General features: G+C 42.1%; 1 protein-coding gene across 1 annotated transcript in view; it reads right to left on the bottom strand.

The window, feature by feature from the left end:
- Nucleotides 1-22,120, bottom strand: part of AADAC (arylacetamide deacetylase) — a 42,449-nt gene that overhangs the window by 16,821 nt on the left and 3,508 nt on the right. The window contains exon 2 of the mRNA XM_069975445.1: nt 3,815-4,037. Coding sequence (XP_069831546.1) covers nt 3,815-4,037 — 223 coding nt within the window. The remainder of the gene's footprint in view (nt 1-3,814; nt 4,038-22,120) is intronic.

Raw genomic sequence — 22,120 nt, 5'->3', positions numbered from 1 at the left:
TGCAGTTTCTTCTGAGCTCAGATGTTAGTTACATGTTAGGGGTGTGGCTAAAGAATTGTGTATGCATAACCCCACCCACCTGATGACTCACTGTTCCCTCACTGGCAGGAACAGAAAACAGAAAGGGAATGTGACATCACAGGAAGTAAAGAAAACACAGACAGAGTGGTCATGTGACTAAGCCTGAGGACTCAGTAAGCGCTCTAAAAAAAAAATAGAAGTGTATGTAGAATATGTAACACCCACAGAGGTCAATGCAATGCTAGTGTGTTAAAATATCCTAGACAACCCCTTTAAGTGTTTGCTGGTAAGCAGTTTGTTAACAGTACATACAAAAAACATCTGATACCCAAACACAGTATAAAGTACCAGGCAAAGTATTCCCTAGCCACACAAAAACCTTATACAAAAAGCACAAAGCTTAAGTACTCCATTGAACCTTGCTCGACCTACTTGGGAAACCTTGAGGGGTCAGCTTGTGCAGTTGTGCAACCCTGGGACTCGTGCTACTAAACCTGACACTCGCTTATTGGCATAAAATGGTCTATATCTTTCTTCTTATTCTAACTGTAAGTACAAGATTTTTTTTCTACACCAAACATTCTAAAACCATCCCGGCAGAGTACTGTACTATTAGGCAAGGCCCCAAGACAGCCCCTGCACCTATCTAGTCTCAAGCAACACTTTTCTTCCACCTACTACCGTCTATCTACCTCAACACTTTAAGCACCTGAACCTAAACCCTCTGTGTTATCCATCAAGGTAAAGGGACTTTGTTGCATTTCAATGTTTGTGATTATCTTTTGTACTTATTTCATCTGTTCTTGTATTGCACTGAAAACCCTAAAAAAAAACGTATACTTGGGTTAAGCTCGGACTCTGTCCTTATTCAGCACCTGTATGCACCCTTACAAAGCCCAGTGCCAGTATGTCCGGGGGTGGGTATCACTACTAGAGATGAGCGAATCAGCCGGATTTCTGGTTCGTATGAATCAGAAATCTCGGCGGCTGACTCCTGCTGCCTGCTCCCTCCATGCAGCGGGTGGATACATTGTAAGGAACGCCTGGAAAATTGGGATACAGCCAATACCAGGCATTCCTTACGATGTATCCACCCGCTGCACGGAGGGAGAAGGCAGCGGGAGTCAGCCGCCGAGATTTCCGGCTGGTTCGCTCATCTCCAATCACCACTCCCACCTAACATGACAAGTGCCCATCCAAAACATCAGTTATCCTACTGCTGTTACCACCTAGCAATCCCAGGTCACAGCAGATCTTTACTCCTCAGTGCTGGCGCCTGGTTACTAGGCATAGGGGCAGAGCCTAAGTGCTGGGAAAACAAAGCTCAGTGTAAGTGGCTGTGAAGAAGGCGGAGACAGTGTGACTACATGCTGCTACAGTCTCCCCCCATGCCTAGTTACTGGGCACTGGAATCAAGGATTAAAGATCAATATTTTTAAATTGCTGCCCTACCGGGCACAATGTCGGTGAGTTGTCCCTGGCAGCTGTAAGGTACTGGGGCCAAGTCACACTACCACAGGGAGATGATTGGTTCCCTTTAAGAGGATTAACAGAAGATGCCAATGTTTTCTCTGGCTCCCGATGCATCTCATGTGTTGCAATCTACATTGTTCTCCAAAACCAGCACTACAGGATCCAAGAGCTCAGTAGTAGTTACAGCAGTGGCTGCGTCTTCTGTATTACTAGCTATGCACTTTCTCACCGCTAAGACATGTTAACAACAATTATACCAAAAAAGAACGAAAACCAAAACCAAAGCATATATAGTAGGTTGTAATCTTTCTCTCATATATGAACTTGCTGCCGATTTTACATGTAGATTTGGGCAACTAAAATGTGCTGCAATATCAGGCATGTGAAGGAGACTTTATAAAGGTAGCAATAGCACTTTCAATATTCACAAAAAAATAATAATTTTGTACTAGAAGATCAAAGATCTAGTTCTCAACACTCTGCAGATATAACTTATATTTACTACCTTTCCATTAACAAGGTTAGAAATAAGGAGACTGCTGTAGAAATTGCAAATTGGTCCCAATGGGCACTGTCTATAGGGCCTCTGAAAATAACATGTTAGCCTCTTGTGACTGGGAAATTTACCTGGAGATGTTCCTTTGTATTTGAAACACTGTGTTGCTAATACAAATCCAGGCCCCTTTATTATGTTGAGGCGTTTTACTCTACACACATATCTGTATACTACACTGTGTTGTACAGTATAACATTAAATGCATAGGATAGATGGTCCTTTATCCCCATTTATCAATGCTACACTTGGCACTAAGCACACACTGTATTAGATTTGAATGTTATGTTACAAGGCATTAATGGTATATTCTCTGCCCATGTAGGAAAATTTAAATAATAACAGAAGGCATGTCATAAGAAATGATACAAAGCTTTTGGTATCCTGCTATAACCTCCTGTTCTGGCTATAACCCAAGTGTTTTCTCATTGCTGTCTGTACTAATGCTATACAATGTGATGGCCTAAATGCAGCTTACAACAGCAATAAGGATGCCAGGCCATTCTGGCAACATTTCTAGCTTATTCTGCAACAGAAAGACAGCCAGTACAACCACTGTGCCTAAGTAACACTTTTGACTCTGTTCACACCTTGTTCTCTTGAGTGCATTAACCTGACAAAGCAATGGGTGGTGTTGGGATATCGTAATGCAGGATTAGGATAAAACACCAGAGATTAAGGAGTTGAGGTAAGTTTGTGTAACGCATTAGGATAACTTCATCTCAATTTCAAGAGGGTAACATGGGGGGGGGGGGGCATAGTGCAGAGCTGTTATGTGTTACAAATCTACTTAAAGTGAAGAGTCTTGCTTTAACTAATAAAGTTACTTGTAGGACTTGTCAAGGTAAATATTTTTGTACACCCATTTAGCAAAGTTGCCTACTTCTGATAGGCCGCTATTTCCCTAGTATTGTTGATGGCTAGTTGTCTAGGTTATAAACCACCACTCTACTAAAACCGGTGGTCAGGCTAATATATATATATATATACTATACACACACACACATATTAGCCTCATCATAGGACTGCTGTCATTGGTTGGGGGAATCATGTGACCAAAGCTTCTTATTTTGGGGATGTACAAAGACCAGCATATAAGTACTGTATGTTGGTGTTAACTAAATCCCCATCCCCATGCAAATAAGCACTGTAGGACACCATACTCCCCCCTCCCCACCAGTGATCAAGACGAGGCTGGCTATATCTGTATGTCAGGATATCCACAATGTACTGGATACCTTCAGTGTATGTCCCCTATAGTCATGGAGTGATAAACTGTACATCAGCAGTTGACACAAGTAGATGACTGTAGTAGCATGCTATAGTCTGTTGAGCTTTGTTATACAGTAAAATGTAAACGAGACTATGTAATAAAATACACAGATAGAGTCTGAAAGGACATTCTTTTGACCTTTGTCAGTTTATTTGGGGCCTGTTGCTATGTTCTGCATATGCTTTAGAAACATTTATTTGCAAAACATCTTTATATAGCATGATGTGACCCTTATTCATGCATTTTAAGGTTTTATAAAGTTAAAAGAAATGGGTAGATCTGTCATTAAATCCTTTGATAAGTTACCATAAAACATTACAGTACTGTATGTACAGCATCTTTACCACATAATTGTCATATTTTACATTGAAATAAAATACATGGGGTTAACAAGATCAGGGGTTTACTAGACTGTTTCTGCAAAACCACATATAATGATAAAAGACTAGTCAACACATAACATGTTATACAGAATCCTAGATATTGCCATTTACCTGCACTTCCTAAGCACCATCCACCACCATGAATATATAAAATTGATCTTCTTGGCGTCTTTGATTTTCCTTTAGGTATATATAACCGCACCGGAATGCCGCTGAATGATTCGTCTGTGACAATGACGTTGTTGTCGGACACGGCCTCTGTGTGTTCAGCATAGGTTAAGAGCATCATTACATCCATGTAATGCTTCATCCCAAACACCTCAGCCAAAGTACTCTGTGATTAGGATATAAAAGCACAGAAAGCATAAAATAATAGAAAAGCAGAGCAAACAATTAGCACAATATTTTCTGTCAGTGTGCCATTAGAAACATAACTTAAAGTGTACCTGTCGTTAAAACTTTCAAAATCTAAATCACAGTAGATATATAGATATAATGCAAATTTGCAATATACATTTATTATTTTTTGTTGTTATCATGCTGTAAAACAAAGTTGAACCAGAAATCCAGTCCACTCTTTTCTCCAGTTTGGGTGTAGGTTTTGTAACTAAGATCCATTGAAGGGAATGGAGCTTAAAGCGACTCTATACCCATAATCTGACCCCCCCCCAAACCACTTTTACCTTCGGATAGCTGCTTTTAATCCAAGATCTGTCTTGGGGTCCGTTCGGCAGGTGATGCAGTTATTGATCTAAAAAATACTTTTAAATTTGAAGCCCGTGCCAAACAGGAGTATCTGTGCCCTAATATTGCACCATCCCTCCGTCCCTCCTCCCCACCCTCTTCATCATTAGGAATGCTCAAGGCAGATTGCCTCCTATTCCCCACCTGTGGCAACCCGGCACATGGGCTGGATCGTTAAGGACCTGTGCAATGTTCAGCATTGAGAAAATGTTTCAGTGGCATTCCTAATGATGAAGAGGGTGGGGAGGAGGGACGGAGGGGTGGTGTTTGACATGTCATAAGGACATGTCAAAAGTTTTGATCCATCAGCATCTTGGTGTTCAGGAATGAGTGAGGATACTTGTAAAACTACAATTTCCGTCATGCCTAGACAGCCATAGACGCCGATTCAAAGGGAAACTGTTATCTTACGTATGGATTGATACATATGTATGCTGTAAAACTATCCATAGCTTTACTGTCTCAAGCAGCAATCACCTAAATAGAAAAGCTTTTTATTGCAAGTCTGAAGTGTCATAGAGGCGTGTACAGGGCACTTCAGTGCATTTAAGTGTCCTAGACACTTTAATTTAGAGCAGTAATGAAAACCTTTGTTTTTTTCTTCAGGTGATTGCAGCCTCAAATAACTACAGTAAAGGTATGGATAGCCTCACAACTTTTGTTATGTAGCCATGTAAGTGGCCTTGGACATCTATTTTAGCTAACAGTGTTCCTTTAAACCAAACAGGCATTTTGCTTGTTTTGCTTCTTTATTCTAGGTTACAGTAAGGATCCTAGTTTTACGCATTTTTAATAACTCCAATAGCACAAGAATTTTTCCTGCCTAGTAAGATGCACTGATGTGAGTGAAAACATAATTATACATGTTTCAAAAATGAAGCACATCTACAATGGGAGAGGCTAAGATTACAAATTGTTCTGTTCTGTCAGTATTGTACACATTTACCATGAGTTATCATACAATGTAAAGAGCACCTCTACTTTAATAAGGTTTTTTATGATCTCTCTCTCTCTCTTTCGCTCTCTCTCAACATCAGTCATGTCAAACTCTGGCCCACGGGCCAAATCTGGCCCGTGGTGCCACTATTTTTGGCCCGCCAGGCAATTCAGAGTTTAAATTACATCTGGCCCCCCATGGCTACTATATAAGAGACTATGGGGGAGGGCCAGCTACTATATGAAACTATGAGGGAGAGTTGGCTTCTATATAAGAGACTATGGGGAGAGCTGGCTACTTTATGAGATTACTGGGAAGGGCTGGCTCCTATATAAGAGACTATGGGGGAGAACTGGTTACTATATGAGAGACAACGGGGGAGGACTGGCTACTATATGAGACTATTGGGGAGGGCTGGCCACTAGAGATGAGCGAATACGATTCGATCGAGTAGGTATTCGATCGAATATTGCGGTATTCGAAAGATTCTAATTCAATCGAGTAGTGAGGCGTAAGGGGGGAAAAAGAAAGAGAGAGGAACAAAGAGGGGCGCTTATGGTGCAGTAATCAAAGGCTCTGGGAAAATAAAATTCATATAGAAGGGCAACTAACCTTTAGGTGTTGTGCGAACGATAGGCACAACACTAGTCAAGCTTGACAATTGTAAAGTAGTCCGCAGCCAGGTCTACAGCGTACAATGGGCACCTCCGTCACGATGCTGTCACTTGCATAATCATTGGAGAGAAGACTCAAAAAGAGAATGCAATGACCTCGGCGCTGGACTTGAGACATATACTCCAATGGCCAGGGAGCTATTAGAAACCAACTTCTTTATTCTGAGCAACGCGTTTCGGCGGCGTACCGTCGCCTTTATCAAGCTCCTTGATAAAGGCGACGGTACGCCGCCGAAATGTGTTGCTCAGAATAAAGCAGTTGGTTTCTAATAGCTCCCTGGCCATTGGAGTATATGTCTCAAGTCCAGCGCCAAGGTCATTGCAGTCTCTTTTTGAGTCTTCTCTCCATCGAGTAGTGAGGCAAATACGCGGGAAACATTCGAAAGCCCTCCCATCGCACTTGGCACTTTTTTTAATCCAATGACCATGCAGGGAGGCCGTGAGGGACCCTGGGAGTACAAACACAGCGCGAAAACGGCGTCTACCCTCATTGGATAGCTAAACCACATGACCTCGAATGTTAAATACTTGGCTCCCGCCTCTCGACCGCAGATGCGCTTTTAACCTAGCCAGGGAGAGATCTTGCAGCAGGGGGAGATAGGTTTTAGTAGCGTTTTGGTTAGGCAGACGTACTACAGAACCCAAAAGTCCTTTTCAGGGCTAAGATCAAGCGAAAAAGTCATCTCTGAATCAAAAGCACTTCTCAGTGCTAAGAAAAAGATGATATAACAGCAGCAGGGCACGTTATACATATTGTTCCAGTAGCTCACTAAGGCTAGGTTCACACTGCGTTTTCAGCATCCGTTTAACGGATCCGTTTTTTTTAACGTCCAGAAAAATAGGGTCAGCAAAGTTTTTTGGTCCGTTTTGGTCCGCCAAAAAAAACGGATCCGTTTTTTTTTTTATAATGGAAGTCAATGGAAAAACGGATGCACACAAATGAATCCGTTTTTTGCAATCCGTTTATATATACTGATATATACTGTTTAAGTAGCCCAGTAAAAGGCATGTGATACATATTGTTCCAAAAATAGTATTTTTTTTTATTCTGAATAACATTTTAAACAAATGAAACAAACATTTAGAAACAACTGAATGTATCATATTATAAGTTACTGTACAGTATAGCAATCAGCATGTGGAGTATAATGTATAGTAAGTGCATAAACCTGAAAAACAGCAGCAGTTTGTACATACTGTACAGAATGGAACTGCAGATCCCCATAAAGTAGCGTAGTACAACACACACATATATATATATATATATATATACACACACACACACACACACATTTAGGCAGCCAGGCCTCAACACCGGAATTCCTGGGAAAAATTTATTGATGCTGCAAGGTAATCTGATAACCATGGCCTAGATAGAGCAAGGCATTGACAGGTAGTACATATGGTTTAGCTGTAACCAAGCCTTTCCAATCTCAGCAGCAGTCTCAGACCTTACCATCACTGACCTATAGCTTGGCTTTCCCAGTGTTGTCAGCAATCTCATAACTAATAAGTAAGGAGCAGTAACCCAGCATTTTCAGTCTCAGCAGCAGCCTTTTTTTTAACCAAAACCAGGAGTTGGAAACACAGAATATAGCTTTTCTTTGTTGGTTCCACTCCTGATTTTTACTACAAATGCTGAACAAAATACTAATAGAAATATTGAACAAAATAAGCTTTAGACCTTATGCACACCCGTGTCCTCCCGCTATTCACCCGTACAATCCGTTAATAATTACAGATTGGGCATCTGCATTTCCGTAAATCCATTTTTTTTACTGATTGCACAATACTAGTAAATAAAGTTGAGAAGGTTAAAAAAAACTAGCACCAGTATGCCCAACCCCCAAAAAAGTCACATGATCACTTGTCAGCCATTTTACTTTGCCATTTCTGGTTAGCCTTAGGGTCAGTTCACACGTACAGACTCGCAGCGTAAATCTCACTGTGAGTCTGTCAGGCCCTGGCAGTTCACTGTCACTACATACTTGCAGCTGTCTGAACGACCGCTGCATGTATATAATTCTGCCAGCCCCTTAACCCCTGCTGCTGCTGCTGGGTTAAGGGGCCGGCAGAATTACATACACGCAGTGGTCGTTCAGACAGCTGCGAGTATGTAGTGACAGTGAACTGCCAGGACCTGACAGACTCCCAGCGAGATTTACACTGCGTATCTGTACGTGTGAACTGACCCTTACTGTGAGACAGTTCTGTTACTTAATTAGTTGATTCTCTTTCTGTTTGTAAGCCCACGTACTTCTGCAGTTCCTTCTTCCTAGTTGTGGTTGCTTAGAAACACAACCTTATGACCTATGAGTCATCTGTATTTTTTAACGGAAATACGGACGCCAAACAGGTTACAATCCATAAAAAATAGCGGATCCTATTGATTTATATGAGAGAATTCGTAAAAAGATCTGGGTCCACACTAGGACATGTCCTTTTTTCAGCATTGGTTTGCATCCTTGCAATTACTGGTGAATAGCCCGATAGACATCAATGTGCATTGGCTCAAATACGGAAATACGGATCCGTAGATTACGGGACATATGAATAAGGCCTTAGAATACAGTATATTATCAATGATCTATAAACCAACTTTTTCAGTCTCTGCATCAGTCTTAACATGTAATCACTGATCAGTAACTTATCTTTCCCGGTCCCAAAAGCATTGTCAGAACATACCATCACTGAATGACAACCCATTTTCCAGGGAATCAATAGCTTATGGGCCCACCTATCAGCTAATAAGCACAGCTCCCATTGAAGATTGCAGGATTATTGTAAAATTTTGTAAATGGAAAAAAAATAATATATCAAAATATTTAAAAAGTTTAACTGTGCCCAGAAAAGTGCCCAGTTTAATCTCTACAGTGCATTACAGCACTATACTGAACAATACATTATACAAAAGAAACATTCAACAAAACCATCAATTATAGTACACTAGTCACCAACTCCTCACTCATCCTTTATAGTATAGTGCCCCCCATCCCAGCACTGTAACAGATGGGAGATGTTGGTGCACTGACTGCACTACTACTGTACTGTATATGCACTCCAGCAGTCTTATACAGTACAGGATGGGAGATGGTGGTGCAGTGACTGTACTACTACTACTGTACTGTATATGCACTCCAGCAGTCTTATACAGTACAGTACTGTATGTGAAGCCTCACCAGTGCTAAACTCACCAGTTACAACCCATCATCCACGCTCACAAAACATTCAGATGCCGAGTACTTCAAGACTGGGTGCCCAAAAAGTATGTGAGAACCAAGCAAGAGTTTGAGAACCAAAGCAGTTTGATAACCGAGGTACCACTGTAATTGTTATTTATATAGCACCAACAGATTCCGCAGCACTTTACAATTCTAGGGAAGCACTTTATAACTCAAAAAACTTGATTGAAACAAAAGGACATGTTCTGATGACATATTCTTTGTAAGCATCTCTAGATTTTTGGATCATGCACTTAAAGAGGACCTGTCACCCCCCCCATGCGAGGGTGACAGGCTCCCGACCCCCGTTAGAGCCCCCTATACTCACCTAATCCCACCGGGTCCCGCTTCTGGAGGTGGTCGGGTGACGGAGATCTCAGCCGCTGCAGCCTGGCGCGTGCGCTGAGAGATGAGTCCAACGCTCATAGAGAATGACGGAGCGCTGGACTCTCCTGTCATTCTCTATGGGTGTTGGACTCATCTCTCAGCGCGCGCGCCGGGCTGCAGCGGTTGAGATCTCCATCACCCGACTGGATCCAGAAGCGGGACCCGGCGGGATTAGGTGAGTATAGGGGGCTCTAACGGGGGGTCGGGAGCCTGTCACCCCGGCACGGGGGGTGACAGGTTCCCTTTAAAGGTTAAGACCTTTCTATAAAAAAACTTTATGGAAAGTTTATGAAACATTACATCACCTTTAATCCTGTCTCCAATACCATTAGGTTTATTGCTTTTTTTTTTAATATAGTAGCAGATCGGTGTCAGCGCAGGGATACCATTGGTACTTTTTTTGAAAAGCAGCCCAGTCCCCGGGTTCAGCGCTGTTCTTTCGCTGGCCTAGCTCTATGCACTGGTGCTGGTCCCCCCGCCCCTGTGTGATGATATCCCCTCTATGATACGGCTACATTAGAATCAATGGAGGCGCTGAGCGCTGGAACCAGACGGGGTTTTAAAAATAAGGACCACACCACCAGCATCCCCTGTTCTGCTAATGTAAAAATAAAGATCGATGTACCTAATGATACATTTGCTTTTAAACCCTTTCTGACTGCCCCATAGTAATTAATGGGCTAGGCAGGGGAAGTGGTGTATGGATCGAGCTTAGGAGCTAATGCTTCTATTCCACAGGTCGTTTAGAGGAGCAAACGAGCGCTCTCAGCGCTCGTTTGCTCCTCGTTCCCTGCTCGCTGCCGCCGCTATTCAACGCGGCTGCAGCGAGCGGGTGATTGCGGGAGGGGGCGCCGGGGAGCTGCAGGGGGGCTGCCCGGGGGATCGCTGATCGTCCGGGCAGCCCATAGGATATAGCAGCGTCTGCTGCCGATGCTCCTATTCAACGGAGCGACGGCAGCAGATCGCTGCTATATCAGTCGCTTGTTTTTCAACATGTTGAAAAACAAGCGACTGCAACGATCAGCCGACATGAACGATGTCGGCTGATCGTTGCACTCTATTCCACCGGACGATTATTGTCCGTAGCAGCCAATATCGGCCGAATACGAACGATAATCGTTCCGTGGAATAGGGCCTTAAGCCCATTCCATACACAGAGAGCGTCTGCTAATATATGCAGCAGACACCTGCTGCTAATGGCTAACATCAGCGATCCAGCCAATGTCAGTTATTAAACCATTCAAATGTTGACATCAATAGCGATCACAGCATTGAAATGTCCTAGTGACAGATAGCGCTTTGGTTAAAGGGGTTATCCATTGCTACAAAAACATGGCCACTTTTCCCCCTACTGTTGCCTCCAGTTCAGGTGAGGTTTGCAATTAAGCTCCATTTACTTCAATGGAACTGAGTTTCAAAACCCCACCCAAACTGGAGACAACAGTAGGGGGAAAGTGGCCATGTTTTTTTAGTGCTGGATAACCCCTTTAATTGTGATTGCATGAGGCTGATTAGTGATTTCTGCAGCCACAGGTCTACACTTCCGTGGCTGCCGAAGTGTCTCAGCTAATAGTGTCTGACCAAAAGAGCATTAATCTAGCTGATCCATGCAATAGGCTGTGAAACCCCCCTATAACTAGATTCCATATTCTACAACTGATGACATTACTCGGTACTCGTGCAGGAGCCACCTTGATTTGAACTTTGTTATAGGTGCTTGGGTATAGTGTAACTTTGATTTGTTTGTTTGAAAGATATTGCGCCAAGAGGCTTGTGACAGAGAACGCTCTAGAGTTGTGACTGCACCCTTTTCTAGGGTCTTATAAAGGTGACTTGGCAAAGGAAAAATCTTCATAGCCAAGAGTTGTCATTGTGTTGTACCCTCCTTTATCAAACATTTATATTTGCTTACTGCATATAAATGGGTACAGTATTAATCAGTGGTTAGATTCTATCAGATGAATTCTGTAAAAATAAAGAAGTGCTTATGTTTTAACTAATGAAGAATGTTGGACTTTAGCATCAGTTTGAGTACCATAGAAATGAATAGGATACTGTAAATAACTGATCAGTTTTAAAAAAAAATTAGGCTTGATTTACACAGTGTACAGTATGTAACGACTAGAGTCGTGGATCCACTGTACCACCACTAGCGATGACATAAGCCGCACCAGGGAGCGAAGTCTAAGGGGCTGCTCATTCTCAGGAGGGCCCGCCGAAAGGCAGGATGGACTTGCTGCGGCTGGCAACCCCCAGGTCCCTACCCCTGGCTTGGCTGCTAGTGGCGGGGGGCGGGGTGCAGCAGGAGACAGGCAGGCTGGGGCTCAGCAGGAACTCTCGGCAGGAACCAGAACAGCAGACAGGTAGCTGGAATCACGAATGGCTGGAACCAAAGGGCAGGAAACACGGGCAGGAAACATGGTGAGCTGGGACCACACACTATGGAAAACATGCAGTCTCATCTGCTGATATCACCCTTGGTGTGTAGTCATTTACTTGCCTCTGACATTAATACAAACATGCATTCATTTCTTGTACATTTGCTTTCGGGTTCCCCAGTTTTTCCTTTCATTCCTAGAGTACAGGGTGGAATTTTATAACCTCATAAGGTGTCTGCTTAAGGTGAAGTTTGGTTTTGCACCTAAAAACATAACTTTGTTTGCTCTGAATCAGATCACAATGTAAATTAGATAATTACTTATATGTATTAGGCTATGAGAAAATACAGAAAAGGCGGACGCTTTGCAATTGAAAAAAACATCAGTTATTGCCGCAATTTAACTGACTGCAATGGCAATGCATTTAAAGTCAACGGAAAGACGGACATCTAATGCACACAATGTATTGAATACCGGACATTATCATCGAGGACGTCAAAATAATGATCATGAACAATTTGTTTTTTGGACGTCTTTTGCAAACAACGGACGTTTTTGATTAGTTGTTCACACACAGGTTTTCTTTTGTCACCGTTCTTTCACCATTTTTACTATTAAATTTAATGGACTTTTCAATTAAGCTGCATCCAAAGGCCAATTAGTCACCCAAACTAGAATAATGTATCAACAGCCGTCATTGCACTAAGGGAAGGCTAGACAGCTAAATGAGATTTGTTATTTTAGACTCAAACGGAGCTGAAAAAACATTGTGTGAACATAGCCTTAAAACAAAATAAATTAAATATGGCCATACTTATTAAATACCTATATGCTATACGCCCATTTAATCCCCCCTCTATACATGTATGCTTGGCTGGGTAACTGTGCATGCGTTTTCAATTGATGAGGTGGCTTTAAAAGGAGAAGTTCAGGCTCTGACTTTTTTTTTTCAAAAGAGCCTGGGAGGAGGTGGCTGAACATAACAACACACACCTACCTCCCTGGCTCCAGCGCTGGGTTCTGCTGACCTCCCCTCTGGTTCCCAGTCCCCCAGCCGCTTCCTGGTCTGAGCTGGGGAGGCAGGTGAATTTTGTTATGTTTAGCCTGCTCCTCCCAGGCTCTTTTGGAAAAAAAGTCTGAGCCCGGACTTCTCCTTTAAGCTGTTGTGAGATTCTATACCGGCTTACCTCCATAAGAACAATAGAATTGAGCAGTTAAAATTTAGCAACCCAACTCTTACTTCCATTGACAACTACTATTGGGGGACAGTCAGAAGGCCCTTATTCACATTAGATTAGTCATAAACATCAACACTGTGTATGTAATGTGTAAAGGGCATGTAAAGTGACACTACAGTGACAATTTTATTTGTATTTTGCAGCACAGCAGAAAATGGAATCAGTGGGCTGTTTTTACCAATGCCCCATTTTAAAAATAAAATTGTCAATGGAAAGTGGCTTGAGTCATCAAAAGTAACTTTTGACATCTCATCAGGCATTTCAAAAGTAATTGATCACAGCAAGTCTCAATGCTGAGATCCACTGTGATCAGGAGATACAGCCGGGGAGAGAGCATGGCAGCAGCGCCATCAACACCCCGTCACTAATTTCAACAATGTAGTCTCGTAGACTAAAGAGCTAAAAATGAAATGTTCCCAAACTCAGCTGGTCTTACCCACCAAGTCCACCTGAGTAATTTGAGACATATCTTTCTAGCTGCCGCCCTTTCCTCTATACGCCTCTGGAAGTCCTCACTGTTCTGTTGTTTCCCCGCCCCTTGGCCAGCTGCTCACTGATTGGTGTAATGTCGGTGGTGGGCGGGGTTAAAGATAAGGTGTTACAGCTTGCCTGGCAATAGAAGAGACCAAGTTCATGTGACTTTGGTCTCAGAAGGGAGTGGGGAAAAGAGTAGCTGAGACTATGTGGACTAGGAAGTAAAGATTTTCTGTAGCTTCAGGGTGTGAGTCAGGATGTGATGCAGACAAACGGTCCAACTCATGTAATAGAAACCTATTACAAACAAGCTTAGGTTATTGGTGGGGATTGAACAGGATATAATTTTATTAAGTGGAGTATCCCTTTAGGCTATGTTCACACTGCGTATGATTCCGGCCGTAGTGCGAACCGCGATATATACGCACGTAGTTTTGAGGTTGATGCGTTCGCTTGAAAGTATACGACATATGCCCGCACAATGCACACTACGTATGAGCTTACGGCTGGATTGTATGCGGCGCCGTGAAAAATGAACAAGACCATTGTTTGAGGACGGAAATGTTCCAACTCACGGCCGTGGATTTCTATGCGGTCCCGTACAGAGTACTTATTTCAGCCAAATTCAACTTGATTTTTCGATCCAAAAGGTTCTGTGTGGTTTATTGGGCTGGGCGAAGATTTCCAAGTAAATGACCTGTTTCAGATCGCTTCGAAACAAGCTAGGGAAGCATAACTCTACTACGGGCGTATGTTCGCGGTTCGTACGCATCCGGCCGCATGTCGATTTGTCCCACGCCCGTAGTTTCAGCCACACATGTACGGCGGCGTACGAAATGCGGCCGGACTCATACGCAGTGTGAACATAGCCTTAATTTGTGGGAATTAGCTGTTGCAGAGATACAGCCGGGTAGTGGATGGCACGGCTGCCACGCTCTGTGACCGGCTATATTTCCTGATCACAGTGGGCCTCAGATCCACTATGATCAAAACCTTTTGACATGCCTGACAACCAGTCAAAAGTTATTTTAGATGACAGGTACTCTTTACATTCCCTAGGAATCTTTTATTTGTACTATTATCTTTACATTATACTGTATATTTTTATTCCTATATGCCATTTAAGTATAGGTTTTTCCAGCCCAGAGATTCTTTATCCATGATGCAGGGAAAGATTTCCAACTCAGGTTGCAAAAAAACTTTCACTAAGAGCCCATGGCAAAAAAAAAAAAAGAAAAAAAAGCTAAGAGCCTTTGCACAGTCAAAGTCCTTTAGAATATCAAGATCTTTATCACATCACATCTGTAATGGATTGTCTAAAGTATATTACAGCGTTTTACAATGTATTAGCTGAGTTCAAGGGGCAGAAAGTTAATGCCTCATGGAGTTGTTAATGTCTGACATGTGTAAAAAGGGTCAAATAATATAGTTATAACAGAGTGTGGCTTCATGGACCAATTTCTATGCAAGGTTAATTACATGTAATACACCATGGATAAGACCCATAACAATATATAATAACGTGTAGTGAAAGGGGTCATGTGAAGCGAAGGGATCAGAATAGTGAAGCTGTATCAAGGCTCTCCTCTACCATGTGCTATTTATTATATTAATATCTTGTTATGTGGCCGAGATGCTTTTGGGGCCCCAGACACCAGAACCTAGATGTGACTGATATCTTTACATCCCTTATATCTACATCTCTAAAATTAAGGTTAAAATGAAAACACTGTAATAGCTGTTATGAATATTTGGAGTCAGTGTGTATGTCAGGTTTCATATAAGCCTCCTTGGTTCATTTTTATTTTTTAGTTATCATTGCTGGAGTCTAGGAGACATGGTGCCATTACCCTGTTACCATGTGATGCACCATATATATGTCTGAACAACATCATCTTGTACCAGTATTGTCCCCCTGATTAGTTTGGTGAAATAGTCAGAAAAAAATTTGTTTGGTATTAGACAGGAATAGAGCGTGAAAATACAGGGCAAGTTTATGGGGTCATAAAAAAACACTGCTACTTCCTTGCAAAAAGTAGCAACACACCTGTCTCCAGGTTGTGTGTGGTATTACAATTCAGCCCCATTCACTTCAATGGAACTGAGCTGCAATACAACTCAAAGCCACACAAACTGAGCACAAGAGTGGTTTTGTTTCTGGAAGAAAGAATCCATATTCTGAGCCTAATCAACCCCCCTAAGCTGGTCAAAATACATGAATGAAGATAAACAGAGTCTCATGGGATTGTTCATAACAAGGATTATAAAAGCAGTATGCCTAAAGTTGTTGTTGTTGTTGTTGTTGCTTTCTTTTTTTTTTTTTAAGAAACCACAGAGACATTATGGAAAGTAGGGAATGATTTTGCAAACATTCCAGCCAAAAAATCCTGCATGACTGATCACTTTGTGGCAGATATAAGTCTGCTATTGGTCACCCTAAGGGTATGTGCAAACTACAGAATGCACGCAAAACTTTTCAAGTCCGTGCAGCAGATTTTGCTTAAAGTTCTGCCTTTCCTATAGACTCAATGATATTCTCCAACGAAATCCCCCATCCGCCCAACTGACTTGAACTGACTTGTCAATTCTTTCGGCGGGTGGCAGATTTTGCTGTAGAATATCATTGAACCTATGGGACAGGTGGAACCTCAAGTGCAGTCTGCCATGCGGACTCTGCTTGAAAGTTCCATGCGTATTCCTTAGTTTGCACATACCCTTATAGGAAACCTGAAAATTGGTTGTCCTGAATTGCAAAACACGAACTGGAGAGAATGGAACCGCTGCACATCCCATCTATGGCTGATACTAATGCCGCTAGGCCTATATTAAAAATCAACACCAGAGTGTCTGTATATGAATTGATCAAGCCATATTGCCCCGTGTACCACCGCGCAGGTCCTCTGGTCCACACGGGTCCCTACGCTAACTCCACACCGTGTCGGTCAGCGACCGCCAACCCCGCAAGGCGTGCACGTGCAGGAAAGGGAGGCCATGGAACGGCCCTGCAACCCCAATGTCACAGGACCAGACCCAAAAAGCCCCACCAAAACCCAGCCAGCACCACCGGCGGGGAAGGCTGCCCCCAAACGACACAAGTATGGATATGGTATTACACTTACCATTGCTGCACTCACAGAATGGGGAAGACATAGAGTCCAGACATGTGAGCACAGGCATCTCCTGCTAATTTTGGTCATGTGGGTCTTATAAAGGAGTGCTAGCTGTTCAGAGAGGGAGAATTGCAAAACACGAACTGGAGAGAATGGAACGGCTGCACATCCCATCTATGGCTGATACTAATGCCGCTAGGCCTATATTAAAAATCAACACCAGAGTGTCTGTATATGAATTGATCAAGCCATATTGCCCCGTGTACCACCGCGCAGGTCCTCAGGTTTTGGTGGGGCTTTTTGGGTCTGGTCCTGTGACATTGGGGTTGCAGGGCCGTTCCATGGCCTCCCTTCCCTGCACGTGCACGCTTTGCGGGGTTGGCGGTCGCTGACCGACACGGTGTGGAGTTAGCGTGGGGACCCGTGTGGACCAGAGGACCTGCGCGGTGGTACACGGGGCAATATGGCTTGATCAATTCATATACAGACACTCTGGTGTTGATTTTTAATATAGGCCTAGCGGCATTAGTATCAGCCATAGATGGGATGTGCAGCCGTTCCACTCTCTCCAGTTCGTGGTTGTCCTGAATTGCTTGTTCAAAGAAGAAGTGACTGACGATGAAGTTAAAGCACACATTTACCTATCTCTTGTAATTTCTTCATGTACATGAACTCTCAGTTCTGCCAGACTTTTTTGGCAGTGGCTTTTCTTCTTAAGAACAAAAGAATTGGGAAGCTGAAACTCAACATACCTGACACTCTTTTCCCCTGGCATCATCTGTCGGAGGAGATTTGGGAGGCCTCAGTATACATTAGATGGTTCACCCACCCAACATGATGAGTTCAGTCAACACAACCATACAGGGCCATACACAACCCATGTATAGGAGTGGACTGTTTGTGAATTAAAGCTGCCATGTTTTACCAACCTTATACCGCTCTGAAGCACACGTTTTTACTGTCTGCTCATATCTCCTGTCTCAAATGATACTTTTCCCCCCTTTTGTCTTTTGCTATAAAGTGTAATTGTGCTTTACATATAATGCTATATTACACTCATTAAGTGATGGTTATTTCTCTTGTGACACCATCTGTCCTGACTGTGCTAGTTGCTGCTGCTGTGCAGAATTCTTTCTTGCTGAAGAAGACATCTCAAAGAAATTTATGTGTTCAGATAAGTTGTAACAAAGTCTAAATGCTTCACAAATCAAGTGTTTATTATTAGCTTAACAAGTCACTGATTACATGTGTTCTCTCTATAATTCCCTAAACTCATTGGTATACAACACAGATGTAGTACATAAAAAGCATTGCAAACAGCGCAAAAAACTACTCCATGTCAAATAAAAAGACTACATTGTGAGAATAAAGCAATCCATAATGACTGCTTCACAAACAAACCAATCACATAAGGGCTATCACACTGGACATCCAGAGCACAAGCCCCAGAGAAAGCCAAGTGCCCCAGATGTCTGGAAGATGCAAATGCAAGTGAAAACAACTACAGAGGAGGGAGTTATGAGCTTTTCTAAGCCTGGACAACCCTTTTAAATAGTGCAAGGGAGATAGACAGTATGCATGCTGTGATTCAACTCAACTCTAAGGGCCTGATAAAGTTAGCACAGTGCAGGTACTGGACACAGAAAGCACAGTACTGGTCTACCTTTATCAGGCCATTAGGGTGATTACTTAACTACCCTTTTATTCAACCATAGGAACAAAATTATAAGACACTCATTGCCTATACTTTACATCTTCAATAACTGGTTGCCAACAGTTATCCCTCCTGCCTTCTTAATACACTTGAACTTTTGGAACGGCTCAAAGTGATCGAGCAGTGAAAATCCATCACGCCCACTGACTGGCTGAGCGGCCAGTCCATGAGCGGGATTGTGATGCATGCAGCACTGGAGATCGCGGAGCCTGGCGGAAGTCACGGTGGGCACGGGGAGAGGTAAATTCATACTCCTGATCACATTTCCCACAGCCCTTTCCAGCTGCCAGATTTAAAAAGTGGCTGGACTTCTCCTTTTAAGTGGCCTAGTTATACCCCAGGTACAGTATATAGGTTAGATTATACCCCAGGTATATTTTGGCTTAGGTTAGATTATACCCCAGGGAATATTTTGGCTTGGGCCAATTCATACCCCCTTAGGCCATATTATAACTCCATGAAATGAGTAGCATTAAGTGATTTACACAAGAATTGCCTAAATGTTCAACATTTTATTGGGGGTTCATCTTTGTCTGCTAAGTTAAGTGAGAAGCTAAGTGACTTAAATTCCCCCCATAGACTTTTATTACTCCAACCAGAAAAACTTGGCTGTTCATAATATAAGGAAGTCATAACGCCCTGAAACGTTATCTTATAAAGGTGGTTTTATATGGAGCGATTATGTTTATGGGTCACCTGATCAGCACGTGACGCGTCGTACACCGATCAGCACATGACGTGTCATACAATGATCAGGTGACTTGGAAGCCTTGCAGAGATAGGAGACAGTGCACTTTCCAACAAATTAGAGACCGTGTGACTTTGAGGGATAAAGTCTGACCTAGGCTATTTTACACCCCTGGGTATAAAAATATATTCCCTGGGGAATACTGTGGCCTGGGCCAGAAGTGAGAAAAGCAGTACCAATACTGTCCCAGTATTATCCCACTGATTAGTTCGGTAAAATAGTCACCGGGTATAGTTTGGCCTAGGCTCTTTTACACACAGGGTATAGTTTGGCCTAGGCTCTTTTACACACAGGGTATAGTTTGGCCTAGGCTCTTTTACACACAGGGTATAGTTTGGCCTAGGCTATTTTACACCCTGGGGTATGGTTTGGCCTAGGCTCTTTTATATCCTAGGGTATAGACTGGCCTAGGCTATTTTACACATCGGGGTATAGTTTGGCCTAGGCTATTTTACACATCGGGGTATAGTTTGGACCTAAGCTATTTTCTACCCCAGGGTATACTCTGGTCTAGGCTATTTTATACCCCAGGGTTTACTGTGGCCAAGGCTATTTTATACCCCGGGTTATATTCTGGCCTGGAGGGGTATAGTTTGGCCTAGGCTATTATATACCCCGGGTGTACCCTGACCTACAGGAAACTATACCTAGGTATAATGTGGATGGGGGTTAATTTGGCCTTCTAAACCAAGAGGCCTTATACTGATAACCTTTTACGGACAACCAACAGTGAGTTTGGCTGATTTTGGTATAAATTGTATGGGTGCTCTATGCCACAAAATTGCCAGAAGCATAACAGAACTAAAGTTGTCATGGCTTTGTTATAAATAAAAACCATGGTGTTTGTGCAAACACTATGGCTCTGCATTTTTGCTGTGAATTTTTATGCTGCGAGAATGAAGTCACTGCATATTTAACTAATTAGATGTCTGGTGTGAAACAAATCATGCTTACCTGCCCACTTTCCTGACTGCTTCTCTGGCTCCCAGGTCCATGATGGCCCACTCAGCCAATCAGTGAACTGCAGACACTGATTGGTCAGAGACCTATGAGCCAAAAAAGCAGACGGGAGCACAGGCAGGTAAGTATGATCTTGAAGCAGGAAATGCGCAGCATGAAAATCTGCTACAACCTTGGTATTTGTGAATCTACCCTTATTGTGCTTTAATCCTTTGAGGATGGGCCCAAAATGATCCAGTGGACCACGCAAATTTTCATTTTTGCGTTTTTGTTTTTTACTCCTCCCCTTCTTAGAGTTCTAGCACTTGTATTTTTCTTTCTACAGGGCCATGTGGGGGCTTGTTTTTTTACAAGAGTCGTTGTACTTTATAATGCTGTCTTTCATTCTACCATAACATGTATGATAGAACCCCATAATTATTATTTATGAAGATATAAATTAGTGAAATGGTAACGTTTGGGGAATTGCTGTGTCTCTGTAATGCACTATACGGTAAAAGCGACATGATACCATTATTCTATAGGTCAGTCCGAACACAACCATATGCAGGTTTACACATATTTTCTAATGTTATATATATTTTTTTAATGAAATCCTTTTTTTGGCAATTAAATATTAATAAAATGGGCCTATTGTGACGCTTATAACAGTTTTACTTTTTCACCTACGGGGCTGTATGTGGTGTCATTTTTTCCGCCATGATCTCTAGTTTTTTATTAATACCATATTTGTGAAGATCGGACGTTTTGATAACTTTTTATTAACTTTTTTTATGTATATATATAATGTAACAAAAAATCGGTAATCCTGGCACTTTTTTCGCTCTTTTTGTTTACGCCGTTCTCAATGACGCTTGTTATATTATACGCTTGTATAATTACGCACACTACGGTATATTATATGTTTATGTATATATTATATGTATATTTATTTTTATATGTTTTATTTATATAATAGCAAAGGGGGGTGATTTAAACTTTCATTGAGGGAGGGGCTTTGGGGTAGTGTAATAATGTTTTTTTTTTACAAATTTAAGTCCCTTTGGGGGACTTTTAAATACATTTTTTTAAATATTCACACTGATCACTGCTATGCCATAGGAATAGCATTGATCAGTGTAATAGACGATCTGCTCATTAACCCTTTGAGGACCAGGCCCAAAATGACCCAGTGGACCGCGCAAATTTTGATCTTAGTGTTTCCGTTTTTCCCTCCCCCCCCCTTCTAAGAGCTCTAGCACTTTCAGTTTTTTATCTACAAGGCCATGTAATGGCTTATTTGTTACAGGAATAGTTGTACTTTGTAATGGCGTCTTTCATTTTACCATAACATGTATGATGGAATTCCAAATATATTATTTATAAAGATATAAATTGGTGAAATCGCAAAAAAGAATGCAATATGGTAACGTTTGGGGAGTTCCTGTGTCTACGTAATGCACTATATGGTAAAAGCGACATGATACAATTATTCTATAGGTCAGCCCGAACACAACCACATGCAAGTTTACACAGATTCTCTAATGTTATATATTTTTTTTTAATGAAATCCTTTTTTTTGGCAATTAATTATAAATAAAATGGGACTATTGTGACGCTTATAACGGTTTTATTTTTTCACCTATGGGGCTGTATGGGGTGTCATTTTTTCTGCCATGATCTCTAGTTTTTATTAATACCATATTTGTAAAGATCAGACGTTTCAATCACTTTTTATTAATTTTTTTTTATATATAATGTAACATAAAATCGGTAATCCGCGCACTTTTTTCCCTCTTTTCGTGTACGCCGTTTACCGATCACAATGACGCTTGTTATATTTTAATAGATCA

The sequence above is a fragment of the Dendropsophus ebraccatus genome, chromosome 6 (genome assembly GCF_027789765.1).
Source record: "Dendropsophus ebraccatus isolate aDenEbr1 chromosome 6, aDenEbr1.pat, whole genome shotgun sequence".
Taxonomy (NCBI): Eukaryota; Metazoa; Chordata; class Amphibia; order Anura; family Hylidae; genus Dendropsophus; species Dendropsophus ebraccatus.
This window is presented reverse-complemented; position numbering and strand designations above follow the sequence as displayed.